The sequence below is a fragment of the Episyrphus balteatus genome, chromosome 1, assembly GCF_945859705.1.
Source record: "Episyrphus balteatus chromosome 1, idEpiBalt1.1, whole genome shotgun sequence".
In the NCBI taxonomy this organism is placed as follows: domain Eukaryota; kingdom Metazoa; phylum Arthropoda; class Insecta; order Diptera; family Syrphidae; genus Episyrphus; species Episyrphus balteatus.
The window spans coordinates 146,064,241-146,086,217 of NC_079134.1; the positions used below are offsets into that span (position 1 = coordinate 146,064,241).

A 21,977-nucleotide genomic window follows, 5' to 3' on the forward strand; every position below is an offset into this window, starting at 1 on the left:
GGAAAACACAACCAGTTATAGTATTGATCTTTAATCTTGGTACGCAGATCCGAGCTAAATTTAAGCTCTCCCATACAAACTATCGATACGATGTTCAGATAAATTTAAGCTCAGCTAAATTTTGTCGGTAATTTGTATGGGAGCTAAAATGTATCTCGATCTGCGTACCAGGCGTTACTAAATATTTGCTATCAATTCTGGTGTCTGGTATCCAATTTTTCTAAAAGTTGAATTTTTTCCGAGATATGTGAAGACTTGAACAGTAAAGGTTCTAGAATTTCTACTAAGAAAGAGTAATAGATCAATGCTGCCTTTGTTTTATATATCAGTTTTTTCTCCAATTTAACTAAAATCTATGTCATACGAAAATTTTAAAATAAAAAGAAGTCGCGTGTGGCTTAGGGGTATAGTCAACTATACTCTTCAAAGCAAAATTCCTAGATTTTTGCATCGGCAGCGACTGTACTGAGATGTAAAGCGGTTTGATTTAATCAGCTGCGTACTAAGCTTAAAGCGAAACGAAAAATTATCAAGTCGCCAAAATAAAAAAAATCCAAATAAAATTAAAATCAAGAAAAAAAATCAGAAAAAATCTCGTCTCGCAATATTGTAAATCAGGCAATAGAATGAAATGGTTTGCGCCAAACGAAAGAGCATCCCAAAATTATAAAGACTGCATTAACTCAATTTCGTAAAAAATGGTCTTTTGAACAAGATAGCATCCAGCCGACGAAAAGAAGTTCAAAGTAGTTTTAAGTACTAAGCATTAGATAAATGTTCCCAAAGGAACAGTGGCGTATTCAGAAAAAAATTTGGAGGGGGCTGGAAAATTTTTCAAAAATTTTTTAGAGGGTAAATTTACCTACACGTAAATTTTGTCTGTCTTTTTTATTCATCTTTGATCGAGAGTGAAGCGCTGTGCTGCAGTACTGAAACTGGTATAGTAGCATTTTACTGTTCTCGACAGCTTAGTACTACTGTCTCCTCCTTTTAAATTCAAAGTACCTATAGTATTTTTTTCAAATTCTTGTGTCCCAAACATTTTACACAAACAGCTACCACAAGGAGTTGAGTCATCCTAAAAAAAAAAATTCAAAAGTGTTTAGATATATATTCCCATGATGTTTAATCCATTGTTCCTTTCGCACTTCGCAAAACATAAACAAACATGGCGGTGTGGTTTTTTTTGTGTGTTTTAATTTAAATTATTTCGTTTTAGTGGTTTAGTGCTTAAAATATATAAATATATGAATATTTGAATGAAAAATAATAAAAAAAAAAAGTGTTTGGGAAAAAATTGTTTTTATATTTTTCGTTTGTTAATTTTTTTTTTTAAATTTTTAAGCGCGAATATCGATGGTCAAAGAAGTTGCACTTATTCTCCGCTTTTAGTTAGGGTGCTAGTATCGGCAAGAAACAAGTGGAACCAACTTTAGCTGACTTCTAGCAGTCCATATATATTAAGTCAATGGGCATTGACTTAATATATATGGACTGCTAGAAGCATATTCAGGTTGGTTCCACTTGTTTCTTCGCGATACTAGCGCCCTAAAAAAAAGTGGAGAATAAGTGCAACATTTTTGACTAAGTGCGAAAGGAACAAATATAGAAAAACAGAGAAAGCACTACCTTTTAACGACAGATGTCATTCACTAAAAGTTTCCTCTTTTCGCCGTCTAAGGTTATACCGCTAGTAGAGCTAGAAAGACGTGGAATCATTTTTTTTCAATTTTTGTATGGAAAAGTCAAACGATTAGCAGTCCATATATAGTAGGTCAATGTCAATGGGTTTGTCCAAATGCACAAATCGGATTACTTGCGTAGGATGTTATAATAAGGCACAGTACACATAATAAGGTAATATATTTCGAACGTTGTCAAAATTTGTTTGTCAAAAATGGGCACCAATCTGTCAGGTCGGCCTTTAATTTTTATATTTCAATCGCAGTAAACAGGAAATTTGTTTTTGTTTTAATTTATGAAATGTCATTTAAAAATATAATAAATTGAAAAATAACAAATTTTCTTCGTATTTCATCGCGGAAAATGGTAAATAATTGTTTAAAAATTAGTGGTGTGCGTGGTTTATCGGTTTTTGTGCGTTTTTCGTCGGTGTTTTAAACAATTAAGAATTCGGTAGCTGACATTGGTCGCCAAAGTGTCATGTTTTGACAATCTGGCGACCAATGTCAGTTCGAAATATATTACCTTTTTATGTGTACTGTGATAATAAGGCCTTATAGAAGTTGTTGAAGGTGCTGTAGAAAATGTTGAATTTATGCCAAATGTTGAATTTATGAATTAATGAGACAAAGTTTTTTGAAATTACATTTTAAACAAATTTATATGATAAATTGTAGTTTATAAATAATTTTTCACTAAAAGCCAGTGAATTAAAACTATTTATAAATTCAATATATCATATAAATTTGTTTCATGTGTTATTTCAAAAGGTTTAGTTTCACTAGGAACAAACTACTTCTTGTACGTACAAATTTCACCACTTCTAGATACATAAGTACTTTTAAAGAACAATTTTCAGTGGTTTTTCTGTAGCTAGAAAAGTACTGGCAAATGTGCATCAGAAGCACTTCCAGATGTGCTTCGCTGATGTACTTTTAAAGTACATTATTGTCTGTACTTTTAATGGAGGGGAAATTTATTTCATCTTGCATGCAAGAAAGAGATAGCTGCTCCACGTATTCTTATATACAGAAAGTATATAACTGAGTTTTTTCCCGAGCTCCTATCTTTTTTCAGTGGAATAGAAGTACTTCTTTTATGTACATATTTCACCGGTTTTTTCTGTAGTTCTACGTTTGCTGGGCATATTTGCCAAAATTTTCAGTTTTGTTAATTTTTATTTCTAGCGTAATTGAGCCGTATGTAAACTCGCCCTAAGTAAAACTCTTTACAGCATGCAGCGCCACACTTACAACCTCCATTAAAAAAAAAAAACATACCAAAACGTCAAAACCGCAAATTTCCATCCAAAATGTCATGAGCGTTTTGTCATCGCCTACGGAGAAAAAGGTTTGTCTAGGTTTATGTAATTTATTTTTTTTGTTATTAACCAATATTTTTAATAAATAAAACTAAAATTAAAGTAACTATTTAATATTCATAATAATTGTTATCTTTATGTAATACAAAGTGTAATCAATTGTTTGTTAATTTAAAAAAAAAAAAACAAACAAAACAAAAACCAAAATTGAATGTCGTGTGCAGCAAGCAAAGTGGTTGTTCTTCTTCCATCGTAGCCGTCTTCGCCTTGCCTTGGGGAAATGTCAAAAAATCTTCTCATTAAAATAAAAAAAAAAATAATCCACACTAGCTACGACTTCTCTCCTGCGAAGATTTTATTTTTCCAAAACAACTCCCGACTTTCCCAATTAACCCCTGCAAAGATAAAAATTATGTTTGTTTGTTTCGTTTTTGGGGGAATTGTTGCGTCGTGGTGCATCATCATCAATCCCAAGCGAAGAAGAAGCTATTAATTTGTTCGGGTGTTGTTTTTGGAAAATTCAATTTTTGTTTTTATTTCAATTTCACACAGAATTTTGCATTACGCCAAAAAAAAAGGTGGCAATCACCTCCATAATAACATTTAACACTTTATTGATATCTTCTATTTTTTTGTTATTGATTTTGAATGAGTGATAAATGTTTTTTCTTGTATTTTTTTGCAGTCGCCCTCTCCAAAGTGAACCAAAGTGCAAACGAACCGAGAGTGAAGGTGTAATAAATTTACAACGTTTGTGTTTGTCAGCCAGACAACAAGAAAAGAAAAAAACAGATAAATCAAAATCTGCCTGAAGATGGTCGTTTGGAATGCGACTCGTCGCAATGTTCGAATCCTTCTTGTGGGGGATCCGGGCGTTGGCAAAACCTCACTGATTCTATCATTGGTCAGTGAGGAATTTCCCGAAGATGTGCCCGCCAAAGCTGAAGAGATTACAATTCCTGCTAATGTTACACCTGAGCAAGTTCCAACTAATATTGTGGATTATTCAAGTAAGTAACTTACTAACATGTTCAATAAATAAAAAAAATAAAAAAATATTTACCTTTTTTCAGAAATTAGAATCTTTTAGATAGTTTAAAATCTTAACATTTATTACTCATTATGCTTGAAATGGTACAATAGTTCCGGTATTTGATTACCTATTGATTTTTATCTTTTAGTTGAGTGAAATCAGACATAAGTTTCCTCACTACAAAGATAGTAAGACAAAGCTAAATTAAAGTGATAACATAATTAAAAATAAAATTATAAATATAAATAAAAGAATATTGGATAGTTTTCGTAAATATTAAATTTTTCTGACTCAAAATCAAATCCAAAAAGTCATGAGCAAATCTGTTGAAAATAACATTAATAAACAGCAGTCAGAATGTTTTGATATACATATATGTAGAAATTATTCATTACTCATTAAACAAATGCAGTTTCCTATTCCTAAAAGTCCAACAAAATTGTCATGAAAGATCAATCGATTGGTTTTCTGTAACGATGTTTTTTATCTCAATTGATTTGCCAATAACTAATAAATTGTCATTTTCTAGCAGCATTTGGTCTTCTTTTTACATTAAAAGACAACATTCTACTTTTGAACGAGTTGAATCTCTAGAAATGTATTTCACATCAAAATTCTACTTGCATTTCGATCAAATTTCTCAGCCCTATTCTAACTCTTAGGGAAATATTTTCGCGAGAAGGGCTTCCAATCGAAAAACTCGGAAATTTTTGTTTACTTTCGGCTTTTGTTGTATCTACATTTTCGCTCCATAACTATACAAATGTTTGCAAACTTTGTTAGAAAATATAGTTGTGTATCTGACGATTGCCTGTACTTAGCTTAGTGAGCATCCAATTTTCAAGAGGTCCTTTCTTAACTTTGAGATAAGAGATGGAAAAAAAATATTAAAAATCGCAAATAGACACTAGACACTCCATACTAAATACAGGCTATTAAAATTGTATTAATGTCGAGAGTTCTAGTTTGATAGTTTTTTTTTGGTTGAACACAAATCTGATGTCCAAAAAAATTACTCACAACAACTATACCGTTATTGAAAAAAATTAATTTTTTTTTATAAAAAGGGTTTGCGTAGAATAATAGAACAAAAAATTAAGAAAAAGATATTTCCTTACCCATTTTTTTGTTGAAAACCCATGAAATGACTTTTGGAATAAAAATTAGCAGTAAAAAGTATTGTAATGTTTTATTCCGGGTTCACAATAAAACTTATTTCGTTTATTTTAACTTCCACTTATCTTTCCGTTCAAATAAGAACACACTTTATTTCAAATCAATTTACTTTTATTATTCGCTCAAACAAACACACTTTTCAATCACTTTATTTACTACTAACAATTTCCAACACTTTATTTCACTTTGTACTGTACTCTTTCACATTCAAGATTAAACTGTCCAGTCGGTGTCCACGCTGCCATTTTATACCTGAAATTCGGAATTCGAGAATGTCTTCGAAGGTTCTCGTCTTTGCTTCTCGAAGCTTCCTTTCCAAGAGGGGGCGCTTCATACTTCCAGTCCAGTGGGATATTTTGGGATATTCAGCAGTCGAGGGAATTTCTTTGGATGCGTTCAGAGGGTAGTTTCTTAATTACTAAAGGTCCGTTCACATTTCTACCTTTACTGTAGCAGGTAGTGTGTTCAGACTTTTATCTTAAAAGTAGTTCGGTAATTCATCGTTACATTGCCCCCCTCTTAGGATTGTTCGTCCCGAACAACTCCATTGCTTCTTTCACCATTATAACGATGTAAACGGTCACAATGAACTACCTTTAATTTGCCTCTTACCCCTCTCTGTATACGGTAAACCACGTCGTTGATTCTGGTTATTACTGTGTAAGGGCCTTCCCAGTTTTGTTGTAGCTTCGGTGATAGTCCCTTTTGTCGGTGGGGATTGTAAAACCACACAAGTTCTCCTTCTTGAAACCCTGTTGCTGTCGCTCGCGCGTCATATCTTGTTTTCATCCTGTCACTAGACGCTTTTATATTTGTCCTTGTCCGTTGGTGAATGTCAGCCAGTGTTTCTTTCAGGTTATCAACATACTCATCTATTTCCTGTGGCTCATTTGGAACACATCCGAATTTTATCTCACTTGGCAGCCGTATTGTAGAACCAAAAAGGACTTCCGATGGTGTATGTCCAGTGGAACTATGTGTTGCACTTCTATAAGCCATCAAGAATAATGGAATATGTCGATCCCAGTCTCGTTGATTATCGTTGACTACTTTTGACAGGTGTTCTTTAAGTGTCCTGTTAAATCGCTCAACCATCCCATCAGATTGTGGATGAAGCGGTGTTGTTCGCGTCTTCTTGATGCCAAGGAGTGAGCAAACCTCTTGAAAAATCTTAGATTCGAAGTTCCTTCCTTGGTCGGAATGAAGTTCCATGGGTACTCCGAACCTGCTCACCCAATGAAAGACAATCTTATCCACAACTGTTTTGGTTTCCTGGTTTGGGATGGCAAATGCCTCAGGCCACTTGCTGAAGTAATCCATCACTACGAGGATATACCGGTTTCCTTTGTTGGTTTCGGGAAAAGGACCTGCCACGTCTATTGCAATCCTCTCAAAAGGTATGCCCACATTGTACTGATGCATCTTGCTTTGCATTTTTCTAGCTGGTCCTTTGCTAGCGGCACAAGTATCACATTTTCGGCACCACTTTTCAACGTCTTCTCTCATACGTAACCAGTAGAATTGCTGGCGTACCTTTTCCAGCGTCTTGTTGATGCCTAAATGGCCTCCAGAAGTTCCCTCGTGCATCTCTCGGAGAACATCATTAACCTTTGACTGAGGTACGATTAGTTGCATTACATAAGATTTACCATCTGCGGATTCCCACTTACGCCTGAGTAACCCTTCTTGCACATGAAGTGAGTCCCATTGTGCCCAATATGCTTTGAGATTGGGGCTTCGGTCGGAGATGTCGGCCCATTCTGGTTTCTCTTCATGTTCCTTCCATGCAAGGATGGGTTCGATGTCCGAATCTTCCTGTTGGGCCATCCTGAGTTCTTCATTACTCCAGCCGCAAATGGGATCAGCTCTCGTTCTTCTTACAGCGACAACTTCCTTTTCCTCTAGCCGTGTGCAATGCTTGCAGTCTTGCTTGCACGGGCGCCGAGATAATGCGTCTGCATTTGAATGTAGCTTTCCTCTTCGATGTTGAATCTGACATTGATACGTCTGGAGTATCTCGATCCATCTTGCTACTTGACCCTCTGGATTTTTGAAGTTCAAAAGCCAATTTAGTGCACCATGATCTGTGCGAAGAAGGAACTTTTGTCCATAGATGTACTTATGGAAGTGCTTTGTTGCCAATACCAGAGCTAGAAGTTCCCTTCTGGTCACGCAATAGTTTCTTTCTTGTTTCGAGAGTACCTTGCTGAAATAGGCAACGACCTTTTCTTCTCCGTCATGAACTTGCGATAAAACAGCACCAACTCCAACATTACTTGCATCTGCGTCAATGATGAATTGTTTGCCTGGAGTCGGATAGGCCAACACAGGAGCTTCACATAACCGTAGCTTCAGTTCCTGAAAGCTTTTCTCACACTCACCTGACCATTTAAAGGGTTTACCCTTCTCCGTAAGTTGGTGCAAGCTTTTGGCGATTCTCGCAAAATCCTTCACAAATCGTCGATAGTACGTTGCCAGACCGAGGAAACTCCGAAGTTGATGCTTGTCCTGAGGGGTTGGCCAGTTCTTCACAGTGTCAACTTTTTCAGGATCAGTCTTCACTCCTTGGGATGAGATGATATGCCCCAAATATTTAACCTCGGTCTTGAAAAGTGCACATTTCTTTGGATTCAACTTAAGATGTGCTTCTCGTAGCCTTTGGAATACAGCCTTTAGGTTTTCACAATGGTCATCAAATGTTTTCCCGTAAACGATGACATCATCCAAATAGACTAGGCAAGATTTCCAGGTTAATCCATTTAAAACGCACTCCATTAAGCGCTCAAAAGTAGCTGGGGCATTACATAGCCCAAACGGCATGACATTGAACTGCCACAGACCATTTCCTGTGGAGAAAGCCGTCTTTTCTCGATCTTCTGGATGGATTTCTACCTGCCAGTAGCCACTCTTCAAGTCCAAAGTCGAAAACCATTGTGCTCCTTCCATTGCATCTAGAGTATCGCTGATTCTTGGCAGTGGGTAGCTGTCTTTCTTCGTCACATCATTCAGTCTGCGGTAGTCGACACAAAATCGAGTGCTTCCATCCTTCTTTTTGACGAGAACTACCGGTGATGCCCAAGGGCTTTTGGAATTTTCGATCAGCCCGTCTTTCTTCATTGTCGATATCATTTCTTCAACTTCACCTTGTTTGGCCAAGGGGAGACGTCTTGCTGGTTGACGAATCGGCCTAGCGTCTCCTGTATCGATTCGGTGCTGCACCAGTTGTGTTCGGCCGTATTGCCCGCTGGGTGAAGAGAAGATATCAGCATATTCATGAAGAAGCCTTCCAGCAACATTAAGCTGATGTTGACTCAAGTTGTCTGATTTGAGAATTTGAGTCCATTTGAACGGACCTTTAGTAATTAAGAAACTACCCTCTGAACGCATCCAAAGAAATTCCCTCGACTGCTGAATATCCCAAAATATCCCACTTCTGACACCAATGTAATGTTTTATTCCGGGTTCACAATAAAACTTATTTCGTTTATTTTAACTTCCACTTATCTTTCCGTTCAAATAAGAACACACTTTATTTCAAATCAATTTACTTTTATTATTCGCTCAAACAAACACACTTTTCAATCACTTTATTTACTACTAACAATTTCCAACACTTTATTTCACTTTGTACTGTACTCTTTCACATTCAAGATTAAACTGTCCAGTCGGTGTCCACGCTGCCCTTTTATACCTGAAATTCGGAATTCGAGAATGTCTTCGAAGGTTCTCGTCTTTGCTTCTCGAAGCTTCCTTTCCAAGAGGGGGCGCTTCATACTTCCAGTCCAGTGGGATATTTTGGGATATTCAGCAGTCGAGGGAATTTCTTTGGATGCGTTCAGAGGGTAGTTTCTTAATTACTAAAGGTCCGTTCACATTTCTACCTTTACTGTAGCAGGTAGTGTGTTCAGACTTTTATCTTAAAAGTAGTTCGGTAATTCATCGTTACAGTATTTTTTTTTTTCAAAAATATTGAATTTTGATGAATTTTTTTTTTTTGGCTGAAGCCATAATTTGCTGAAAAAATGTTTTATAGTTTTCTGATTTGTTTATGCTATTCACAAACCGCTTTTGTGTCCACAACAATGTTTTTTTTGCCGTTCCAATCACAAATATAGCCAATAGCAGAAAGGGAAAGAACTGTCGAATTTTGTTGTGTGGGCATTTAATCGCCAACTTTTTTGATACGGTACAAATGGCAAAATGATTACATACAGGGTGTCCCAAAAGTTAACGTCGAAACGAAAACGGTAGATAGGGTAGGTGGTGACAGTTATCAGAAAAATAATAAAAAAAATCGCAGCCATATATTTTGGGAGTTATGGGCATTTGAAAAAAAGTCGAAAAAATGGTCACCCTGTGACGGTTTTTCATATGCCGTGACTACAAATCTTAATTTTTCTCATTTTTTTCTTTTGTTACGGAACCTTGAATAACCCTGCTATCAAATGCATTCAAAAATTTTAACTCAGCTGCATCAGTTTTAAAGAAAATATTACTTTTTTACCCAACTTAGTACTAAAAAATTTTACATGACTCTAATTCAATGAGCCGCAGTGTAAAAAAAATGCACTACAATGTTTCGGCAAGTTGCCTTAAAAGTAAGTGTGTTCAATTCTCTTTTCAAAATGGTATAACTTTGTTGGGAATATTTCATAAATAACCGAGATAAATTTTTTTTTCTTAAGAAATCCGACTTTTTTATGAGGTAATTTTTCCATATTATTCAAGTTTTGTACCCTTTCAGAACCTTTCAGAATACAAAAACTTAAATAATATGGAAAAATTACCTAAAAAAAAGTCGGATTTCTTAAGAAAAAAAATTTTATCTCGGTTATTGAGTCAAAGTTTAAATCTGAAGGAGATTAATCTTCATAAGAAAATTATAAGGATCGGACCATCGTAATCGTTTTAAGGCGAAACAAATAAGATTGCGTTGTTTTACGATTGAAATATACTGATTTCATATCCATTTCATAAGCCATCTTTATTCGGCGGTCCAGAAGCTCTCACACAGTTTTTATTTTCGCCACTGATGTTTGCGTTTCATGTTATACAAATACCATTCTTTGGGATGAAACTTTTTTTGAAACAGACCACTGTTTCCTTATTTATCAAAATTGGTTCTTCCGTTTTCTATTGATCTTCATCACTTTTGATTGATTGCCTCCAACCAATCCGTTCTTTTTTTTTGGATTTCAAAGGCTTTTTGTCAAATTGTTAATTCATAATCATTTCCTGATATTACAATTTTAAATTAAAACAACATTGGATTCCGCAATCGATTTCAATCAATAACCGTTTGCTATACATTTATGTATATCCAAGCATAATGTTTTTGAGCAACTTAAAGTAAAGTAATACGAAGCTATGAAGGAATCTAAAATAAATCTGGAATTCTAAAAACATTTTTATTTTTTATGTTTGGTCTTCTAAACTGCTATTCGACAAATGTCGTAACTTATAAAAGCTTCTTCCCAAGCTTCTTCCCACAAAGATTCTTCACGATTAAATCTTTTCAATATAACATTTCCCTGAAATGTGTTTAGAAAAGTAAAATTCTAGTCTAACTCTATAACTTTTTTTCGAAAAACAATCTGAATAAAAATTTCTCAACTGTTAACTTTGGTATTTCTATCTTGCACTTTTGCATTTATAGATTATATTTCGCGTTTTGCTTCATCAGACTTGGGTACTTTGTCATTAATTAAACAGTGGTAAAGTTCCTAGAGACCATAGAGTTTGTTTTGCTCTTATTTCTAAGCGGGTTCCTATAGAGCTTTCTCTATAGCTGATTTTTGTTTTGTTAGGAGAAAAAGCAAGATATGGACATAATGTACACGAGGTTTCTGTCCTACTAAAAAGCGGTACCAATTAGAGTGTAGTTCATGGAAATTTCCCGAAACTCCGAGAAAAATAAACCTAAAAATATGAATCGACGAAGCATGCAATTTGTTTGATTTTAAATATCTGACCAGATACAAAATTTGTATTTCAATACATGCCGTAAAGAAGCTGATATGCGTCATCATTTCTAACTGAAAGGGCGGAAATCGTTTTTATCTATTTTCTTAAAATAGGCGATACCCACAATTGTATAGGGCTCATAAGGTTTGCAGTTGCATATTCTTCTAGAATTATCCTCTACCGAATAAGCTGCTTCAAACTTTTTACTCCAAACCGAGAAAGTGCAGCCAGTATGCAAATGTATAAGTAACCTTGGATCTTTGTTGGACGAGGTTTAATTTTTATTAAGGATAATTTTTCCGAAATTATTTTATTATGATTTTTATTTTGCTCAATTTTTAAATAGCAAGAATTTCCTTCAAACTAACTCTCCCTATCTTCTCTTCCAGATATCGAACAAACAGACGAGGTTCTCTCGGAGGAAATACAAAAAGCTCATGTTGTTTGCATTGTGTATGCAGTCGATGACGATGAGACGCTGGATCGTATCACATCGCATTGGTTACCATTTATTCGCAATTCATGCAATGTAAGTGAGAAGGAGCCACAGGCATTAAAGAAACCAGTTGTGTTGGTTGGAAATAAAGTCGATTTGGTGGAATACTCGACAATTGATGTAAGTTACTAAACTTTATTAGAATAAACAATTTTTCACTGAATATTTTGTTCGTTTTTTTGTCTTTAAAGAGTGTTCTTACAATAATGGAAGACTTTCCGGAAGTAGAAAGCTGTGTGGAATGTTCGGCTAAGACTTTACACAACATTTCAGAAATGTTTTATTACGCACAAAAAGCAGTATTGCATCCAACATCACCACTTTATATAATGGAAGAGCAAGATGTAAGTTAAAACAATCTAAAATTCATATCCTAAATAAATCTTTAATTATATTATTCCTCAAAGTTAACACCAGCGTGCAAAAAGTCATTAGTGCGAATTTTTAAAATATGCGACATTGACGGTGACAATTTGTTAAACGACTACGAACTTAATTTATTCCAAAGACGATGCTTCAACACCCCCCTCCAGCCACAAATTCTTGACGAAGTGAAAGCCGTCATTTTAAAAAATATACCAGATGGAATATTTAATGATGCGGTAACCCTGAAAGGTTTCCTATTCCTACACTGCCTGTTCGTACAGAGAGGACGCAATGAAACCACATGGGCGGTATTGCGTCGATTTGGTTACAGCGAAAATTTGGAAATGTGCAAAGAATATCTCCAGCCACCCATTAAAATACCTCCCGGCAGCAGTACAGAGCTTTCACATCGTGGACAACAGTTTTTAATTGCCCTATTTGAGAGATATGACAAAGATGGTGATGGCGCATTATCGCCCGACGAGCACAAGATGGTCTTTAGTACGTGTCCTTCGGCTCCATGGTCTTATTCAACAGATATTCGCAAGTCGTGTCCAGTGAATGATAGAGGCTGGGTAACACTGCATGGCTGGCTATGCCGCTGGACACTCATGACTCTGATTGATCTGCCAAAAACACTAGAGTACTTGGGCTATTTGGGTTTTAATGTCCATGAAAATGAATCACAATTGGCTGCGATTCATGTGACACGAGAGCGACGAATTGATTTGGCCAAGAGACAGAGTAGCAGGTCGGTATACATGTGTCATGTAATCGGTCCAAAAGGAGCTGGCAAAACGGGTCTGTGCCGAGGCCTGCTTGTGGAAGATATGAAAAATTTAATTGGAAAAGATTTCAAAACAAACATTGTGTATTGTGTGAATACAGTTCAAGTGTACGGACAGGAAAAGCACCTTATTTTGAGAGACATTGAAGTGAAACAAGTTCTCGATCCACTGCAACCGCAAGAAGTAAATTGTGATGTCGCTTGTTTAGTATATGATACCTCAAATCCACGTTCCTTTGAATATGTGGCCCGAATCTATATCAAATATTATGCCGAAAGTAAGATACCAGTTATGATTGTTGGCACAAAAGGTGATTTGGGTGAGAATCGGCAGGATTATTTATTACAACCTGTGGAATTTTGTGAGAAATATAAAATTCTACCACCGCATATATTTACATTGAAAAATAATAAAAAAGAGCTTTATATTAAGCTAGCAACTATGGCTGCCTTCCCGTGAGTATTTATAATTGTTTTTAATATATTCAAAAATAATAGATATGATAACTGAATGATGGATGATGCAATGCGTGTTTCTATAAAAAAAAAATATTTATATTAATTTATACCTTTGCGCGAGGAATGCCTAATAATCCATTAATATTTCAATTGAGATACTAAACAAAAAGTATAAGTGTGTTTCTTGCGAATTGAATTTTGTTTAACAAAAATGTTGTGTGCTTATTTAGGAAGGAAGATGATAAAATTTAATTTTAGGGCGTTTGGTTTATTAGGAAAGTAGTGTGAAAAGTTTAGGTTGTTATTTACACTTTTCGTAGTTTTCACTTGAATATTCAATATGGAATAAAAAGGCCAACAAAGTGTTTACTTTAGATAGTTTTTCAAAGCGGGTGTTAACCAATCTTGAGCCTCTAGTTGTTTATTCAGATTTAGTTGGCACTTCCCATTTTAAATTTAATAATCCTTCGTTTTTCGTTTTGAGGCTGTTACATCCCCTCGGATGCCAATTGGATACACCGAAAACGATTTTCGTTTTTTTACATGCCAAACGTGATTGTTATTGGGAGCAATATTAGTTGTTTGATAGTTATCTGCTTTTGATTTGATTTTGTGTTTATTAATTATGTTTGTAGATTTCAGCAATATTCGTTGGCTTAAGTTGAATTTCTTTGAAAATAACAGATCAACTATTTCGATTTGGGGAAATATCCGATTTCTTAAATATCACGGACACTTGGTTTTTGAGTACGAACGATATGGAATTATGAAAGCATAAACAAGAGATTATCATTTCTCATTCGTCGAAACTAAATGAGTGAAACGAAAATGGCTGTGGTTTGAATTTGTTATCCAGATAATGACCTCCAATTTTTCGAATTATTTTATTGACAGCCTATAACCCTCCTTTACTATTTCCAAATTTGGATATTAACTCTGTTAATGAATTGTTTTGTCTTAATCTTTCCAAATAAAAATTAATGTTGTATACAGCTAGACTGTTCCAAACAAAATTTTTTTGTCCATAGTTGTATCGAAAATATTGTTGGAAATGATAATAAAAAATCTTGTTAAAGTTACAGCCTTTAATATTAATATGCCGCATTTCCCATATGGTTTACAAGGGTACGATTGTGTTTTTGGGTTTAGAATTTTATAACTTTTTAATGATTCATCAAAAAGGTTAGACTTAGGGTGATTTTGTTCACTAGAAGTTGTACATAATTTGAGGATTTTTATCTTCGACTTCTGAAATTGGTTTTCAACTCATTTTTTTGTTTATTGTGAAAACAAAATTAATGTTCCAAAGCCACGAAATTTCAGAAAATAACTCTTTTCTTAAAAAAAAAATCGATACAAAATGTTGCCTAATTTAAAGAACAAATTCAAAAAAATATGTTTTTTTTAACAAAACAAAAACTTAAATAATTTTAAAAAGTGAGAGAAGTGCACTAAATCTATTTCTTATGTATTTCAATAAAAAACTTTAAATAAAAACATTCTGTTCTCGAAAATATTCAATATTTTTCTGGTGGTATGGTTCTTGCAGTTAGTTATTTTTTAGGTTTTCTTCTAATGTTTTTTTTTTATAAAAAATTTCTGCTTAAGACTATTGTCGACCTGGCGGTCGCTAGAGTATTTTTCATTTCTATCCAATTACATTTACTTCAATTATAATTCCGCACTTAATATTTTTTTATAAGTTAATCATGAATTCATATGCCGAAATTGATTTGGATTTGAAAATTTTGAAAAAATCCGTCATTTTGAACACCAGCAATGCAAAATAATACACAATATATTTAAAAAAAAAATAAAAGTTAGCTAAATTTTGTTTTTCAAACTCAAGAAATAAGTGATTTTCTTCAAACTTGGTAGGTAGTAGTTTTTGGTGATTCCCTAGAGGGGAAATAGAATTTTTTTTATATGCCCAAAACTAACGGTACCTGTTTATTTTTTGTCAAAAACGACTCTAACGATTTTGATTAAAATTTTTGTGTGTAGTATTACACATAAGAGCCAACTTTTGAAATAAAAAAAATATTTTTTGTACCGTTATTAACGGTACTTATCATATACCGTTTTTTTTGGTTTCTGAATATATCGTACAACATTAACCGGATTTTAACGAAAATTTTTATACGAAAGCGTTTAAGTAAAGGTAATACTAAAATTTTAGGAAATGTTCAAAAAATTTCAAATTTTTTTTTTTTTTTTGAAAAATTAATCAAATTTTTTGCAAACGGGTTAGTGAAAATTTTTCAAATTTCGTTTTTATGTAAAAATTAATTATTTCTTCAAAATGGCATACCAACTTTGTTTTTTGAAAAATATTAGAAATTTTTTATATATAAAAAATTATTTTTTTAAAAAACGGCTCTAACGATTTTCGAAAATATAATAAAATGGCATACTTGTTTTTTTGCAAAAAATCATTTAAAACGGTGTTTAATTAGTTATAAAAGCTTTAACATTAGAGTTACTTTTAGCATAAGAGCAAGTACGTGCGATCCCACTCGTGCATTTTATCTAATTGAATTCGTGTATTTGTTTTGCTATGAGATGAGTTGCAAATTTCTAGATTAAGCTTTTTCCATTTTCGAATGACGTTAACTTGTCATTCGAAAATGGAAAAAGCTTAATCTAGAAATTTGCAACTCATCTCATAGCAAAACAAATACAAGAAAAATGCTAGCAGTTTTGAGAATTTCACTTTTTTTATTCAGTACCTAGGGTAATTGGGAACCGGTCGTCGGCTTTGAAATTATTTTTTATTACAGTTTAAATTCATAGTACTTGCTAAGCAAAATCGATAACATTATTGTCCAGAAAAAATATTAAATTATTGTATGTACCTACGATTGGTGATGGGTGAACTTATGGTTAACTTAGTAATTTTATATGAGTGATGCGTTTATATATTTATTGCTGCGTGTTTTAATATTTTATTTAAAATTTATACGAAATTTTAGTTTACCAGTGAATTATAATTTTCAATAACTGGTACATCAAGAAGAAATTTCTCAGTGCTTTTATACAAATAAATTATAATTCATAATTACATACACAAAAATGGATATTCCGCTTGAAGAACATTAAAAAACACGCATTGCATCACCTTTTTCTGCCAGTTTTAATTTAAATTACTAATTAAAAAAATTACGTTATGTTCCCGCTAGAAAAAAAGAAAACAAAAACGTTGCCATAAACCTTAATTGTTTCCATAATTTTATCCTTAAATATTTTGTCCCTTTTTTTCTCTCTCTCTCTTTAATTTATGTGGTGGTGTCATGCGGTTGGGAAATTGTATTTTGTATTGTAGTCGTTTTCAAGCCGCTTGGATATTGTTTTACAAGCACAGGTTGGTACAGCTGTGGGAGTCAGCGTAAGTGTGATTTATATTGCTGAATTAATAAAACTAAAATATGTTTTTTTTTTATTCGTCTTCTTTTTTACACTCTCACTCTTAGAGACAAATAGAAGAGACCAAAGAGTCATATTAAATAAAGACTTCCCAAAACTTTTATTTGTCAATTTTCTTCTCATATTTATTTTAATCTTTAGATTTTATTGTCTATTTTGTTTGATTTTTATTTTAGAGCTTTACTTTTTGTCTTCCTAGTAGTTTTGATTCTTTTGCTTATTAGTTATTACTATTTTATATTTTATAGCTTTGGGTGTTTATTAGTTTTTTATAGCTTATCTTCTATCCTCTATTCATATACATTACTTTAAAAATAAAATAACAAATTAACCTTTGGTAAGATGATTTTATTGAATTTTATATTCATAACAGCATGTAAATATTAATCATAAAAAGTTTTCTGCTGTTTTTTTATTTTTATATAAAAACACATTTATGTCTTAATTTAATTACAAACATACATTCAAACAAAAAATTTTTGTATGACACATTTTCAAATTATATAAAAATGCAACGTTATTTCAAAATTATTTTTCCGAATGCATATTATATTAATAATACTCAGCCATGTAATATTTCTCAGCTGCAAAATCGAACTGCATCAGCTACTTAGACGATTTCAAACGATTTCCATCCCTCAGCAAATATTGGGCGTACGGTTCCTAAAAGATTACGTCAAGCGCTAATAGGGTTAGACGTTAGAGGCGAATTATGTTTGGATGACACAAAAATATCTTTGAGTGAGGGTACAGTACAGTACCAAGAAGGAGCTTATTAATGTCCTGTTAACAGTGTTAGGAGAGACTGCTTATAAAATTAGTAATACTTAATCTTATCAAATTCTACTGGAGGAACTACAATGCACATATTAGCCGTGTTTTATTGCTTACTCAGTACTTACCCCAGTAAACATTGTATGGTCTAAACAACATCAAAAGTGTGTTTTAATTTAATAATAGTAATCCGTTGTTGTGAAGAGTAAAAAATGAATAAGTTTAGAAAAAAAAAAAAAACAAACGACAAACAAGGACCATTTCTTGCCTACGCGCGATTGACTGTTCTTCTCGGAAACGAAAAGACATAGACATTTGGGTGTTTATTAACATATTTTCGAAGCAAGAAAAATATTCAAACCATTTTGTTGAGTTGTATTTACTTGCTCTATAGGGCAAGTATTGGTTTCGGTCGAAAAAAAATTTGAGGATTTAATCAAAACCAACATTACGATGATGGAAAATTCCAAAAAAGTGGGTCTCGCAATTCCGTCCGTGCGTCTCTGCGACTGCGTCCATCTGTAGACATTTCCACAGACTAAACGGGGGACCGCTTTTCTTCAAATTTGGTACAGATGATTTTTATGGAATTCTGAAAGTTAGTTTTTTTTGTTTTTTTTTTTATATCTCGCTAAGAAACTCAAACCAAATAATTCGAAAACGGCTCTTACGATTTTGATTAAACTTTGCAGACGTAATATTTGAAGCAATTGCAATAAAACTGCATTTTTAGTTTTTTTTTCAAAAAATTCAAAAAAGTGTACCTCCCAAACAAATTTTTCAAATTATACCAAATAACTCGAAAACTGCTCTAACGATTTTGATTAAACTTTGCAAACGTAATATTCAAAGCTATTGCAATAAAACTGCATTTTTATTTTTTTTTCAAAAAGAGTCAAATAAAAAAATATTTTTTTTTTCATTTATTTATTTATTTATTTATTTATTTGTTTAGATATTACATATTGTAGGACATTGTCCTACAATATGTAGACAAAATTTTGCCTAAATGTCGGCTCTTCCCCAACATCAACAAAATTTCATTAAATTTATATAGAGGCAGTTCTTAAAATCTACAAGTAAACTAACATAAAAAGTGTTTTAAACTGCAAGAGCAAGTACGTGCTACCCCAGTCGTGTATTTTATTTGTTATCAATCAATTACATTGTGCCTTCTTACCAAAATGAAATCATCCTACTGATGACTGATCACTTAATTAAAACTATTGTTCCGTACCAATGACCCGTCAAAGATGGCCACCCTTTCCTACGAAGCTAAGAAGACAAGATTTTAGAAAAAATAGTACTTAAAAGTAAAAAAAAAGTGCGGATGCACGAGCCGCGACGTAACAACCGGAAAAAAAAGTAGCATAATTCACGTCATATTGAAAATATTTACTACGAAATTTGGAGTTACGATACCACTTTTCACACACGCCGAATTTATAAGCAAATATTTCTAGTATGATGGGAATTGTAGTACTTTTCTTCAGCATTCTTAGCAATTTGTTACGTCGCACAATGGGCACCTTGTATGGGAAACCTGAAAAAACTTAAGACTAAAAAACTGAACCAATTTTCATGAAATTTGCAGGAAAGGTAGCCAATAGCAAGACAAACCTACACCAATGATCACCCATTGCCACGTCCACTCAGAAAAAAAATTAGATTAAAGAAACTGAAAACAAGTTTTTGCAGCTATAAATGACTTACTTCCAATCACTTTTTTACATCAAAATCAAATTATTTTGAGTTTATTTGAACATTTTATTAATAAATACCGTTTAAATTTTAGAGAAATCAAAGAAAAATTAAAAATTTTCACGACGCGTCGGGGCTTGTGATAGGGCCGAATACAAATAAAGAACCAAATATGCGAATACGACAAATTTGACAATATTTAAATTTCTGTTTTCCAAAATTCTGTATATACATATGTACTACAAAAATTCTGTACGAATATGATTTTGTATTTCATTATTTTCTATTATTTAGTAATCCATATAAAAGTTCTGCTTATTAAAACGTGCAAAAAGTTTAATATTTCGGGCAGAATTTTGAAACTAGAATCAAGAATCTGAAATTGCTTAATGGTACTCGTCTTTTACGTTACCGTTTTCTGTATGTGAATAGTTTGGTTTTATTCAATTAGTTTTTTGTTAATAAAATTTATTCTTTTTTTCTGGTCTTTTCGTCGGTTGATACGCTATTTTATGGCATAAGTTAGTTTTGCAGAAATCTACAAATATTTTTCCACTGTCATGTAACTCTGCGACTGTAATTTCAACGTAAACCAATATGATATTACAAAAAATAAAACAAGTTTATAATTTAAATATAATTTTGGAACTTAATGAACTTCTTTTTTTATTAATCAGACATAAATGTGTGTTACATATTTTACTTTTAGTAGTAGTCTTCATCCCCTTTTCATTTTTGTGTGTCTTCCTGAATGAATATAAAATAATTGCCAGTTTGTTGTAAAATAAAATCTGTGCAAACTCCCGCATGAAAAGAAAAAAAAAAAAAAAACAATTTCAAACTCTAAAATATATCTTTTTAACAATTCTTTTTTATTTGTTTTCAATTTAAATAGACATCTTCGTCAGTTCGGTTTAGCAACAGAAGATCCAACAGTATGGTGGAAAGCAGGTATTGGAATTGCCGCAGCAACACTTCTTGGATTCTTTATGATGAAAGCCTTCCATGGTTCCGGACCACATTCAAAATAAGTTTATTATTTAAATTAAAAAAAAAAACTTAATCTTAGTCATTCAACAAAACACACAAAATAAAATTAAAAAAAAAAAATCATATTTTTATATTTAAAACCAATGAACAAAACAAAAAACCAACCAAAACCAAAACTTATATATCTATCTATATCCCTATCTCTATATTATATACAAAAAAAAAATAAAACAAAATTATTATTCTAATGAAAAGATATAATTGCAATATCTTTCTTTTATTATTATTATTATCCTCTTTAAGTGAATTAAATAAAAAAAAAACAAAATCTAACTTAAATCTTATAAGCAATATTAAATAACCATACAATTTATATTTAAACAAAAGAATACAAAATTTGTTATAATTTTATTTTATTTTTAAAAAATTTACTTTAAATTCCCTCTGACTGTAAACCTCTATACATACTTTTTTTTATTGGCAAAATTATTGTCGTGTTGAAGTTTAAAAAGAAATATTAAAAATCGACTATATTTCGCTTTTTGTAAATATTTTATTAAGATTTTATACTTTAGAGAATGAAATTTATTGGTTAAATGAATGTTAGTTTTTTTTTTTTTTTTAATTTTGATAAGATTGAAGTTTTTGGGATTTTATATGTACCATGTACCTACATGAATTATGGGATTAAATGTCTTGTTTCTACATTCAAATTGAACTGTCACTAAAGCAAGTATAATCATTATTAAAAAAGTAGTTTGTAGTTGTTTTTTTGTCTTGGTGATGCAAATGTTCTTTAAAATGTTGGCAGTTCTATTTGATTTGTATAATGTTAGTGGAAAACTTTACAGAAGAAATGTTTTTTTTTACACATTTTAGAATAAATTCATAGTTGATCATCCCTAAATTGAATTAATCAGATACTTCCATTAAACATTTAATGTTCATTATTTTGATCTATTTTCAAGGCAACTCTGGTTAATTGTATGAATTTGTTTAATTCCTGCCAAATATGAATTGTAAATTTCTGTTAATGTTTCCCTGTTATGCAATCAATCCTTTTGTTTACCTTTTTTGAATTTCAAAGAAAGTTAAAACGGTAAAGGGAATATCAAATCAGCTAGAAAAAAAATTGGACTAATTTAAAGCAACAATAAAATACCAAAAAAAGAATAATTTGTATAATCTCTTGTCATAGTTTGATTATTTTTATATTTAAAGAAAAAGCAAAAACAAATTAAACTTCATCATAAACTTAATTTATAAATAAGGTATACAACACGTTGAACAAAACAAAAATTAAATAACATAAATAAAACTTTTGCATGAAACTTTATAGTTTTGTGCTATGTTTTTTTTTTTTTTTAATTCAGTGAAAAAAATATTAAATAGATCTTAAAAAAATCAAAAACAAAAATTATTTCTTAAAAAATCAAAAATGTATTCAAATAAAACGTGTATAACGGTTTAAATATTACATTTATCTTATTATAAACTATCAAATACGGTTATATTTAAATACATTTAGTCAGAGCGAAGGTATGTAAATATTAGTGCAATAAAACATTCAAACTGAATTTCAAATCTTTTTGAACAAAAAAAAAGGATAACATTATTTTTTTATTTAGTTTGCTGTTTAAGATTATTATCTCAGAAGAATATTAACTTGGCTAACCAAGAAAAGGACAGTCGAAACACTGCCGAAAAGCAATCAAAATTGTCCGAACTGATGTTCTGGGTTTTCCTGGGAACGCAAAAAAAACATGCCCGGGTAAACGATATTCACGACATATACCGATTATAA

General features: G+C 32.2%; 2 protein-coding genes across 7 annotated transcripts in view; both read left to right on the top strand.

Annotated features, from left to right (window-relative positions):
• The window catches only part of LOC129907352 (UPF0605 protein CG18335), a 205,488-nt gene that overhangs the window by 169,921 nt on the left and 13,590 nt on the right, over positions 1-21,977 (top strand). The window lies entirely within an intron of this gene.
• Positions 2,918-20,305, top strand: LOC129907340 (mitochondrial Rho GTPase). 6 transcript variants are annotated; one of them, XM_055983491.1, is made up of 7 exons: positions 2,918-3,033; positions 3,690-4,014; positions 11,567-11,793; positions 11,865-12,017; positions 12,081-13,282; positions 16,608-16,670; positions 20,079-20,305. In XM_055983491.1, exons 2-7 carry the CDS (start codon positions 3,819-3,821, stop codon positions 20,212-20,214), a joined length of 1,977 nt encoding a protein of 658 aa, XP_055839466.1. In that variant the 5' UTR covers positions 2,918-3,033; positions 3,690-3,818; the 3' UTR covers positions 20,215-20,305. The 6 variants fall into 6 exon arrangements, with proteins under 6 accessions (XP_055839466.1, XP_055839471.1, XP_055839472.1 ...); XM_055983496.1 differs by having other exon boundaries at positions 2,919-3,033; positions 16,608-16,646; XM_055983495.1 differs by lacking the exon at positions 2,918-3,033 and adding an exon at positions 3,087-3,106.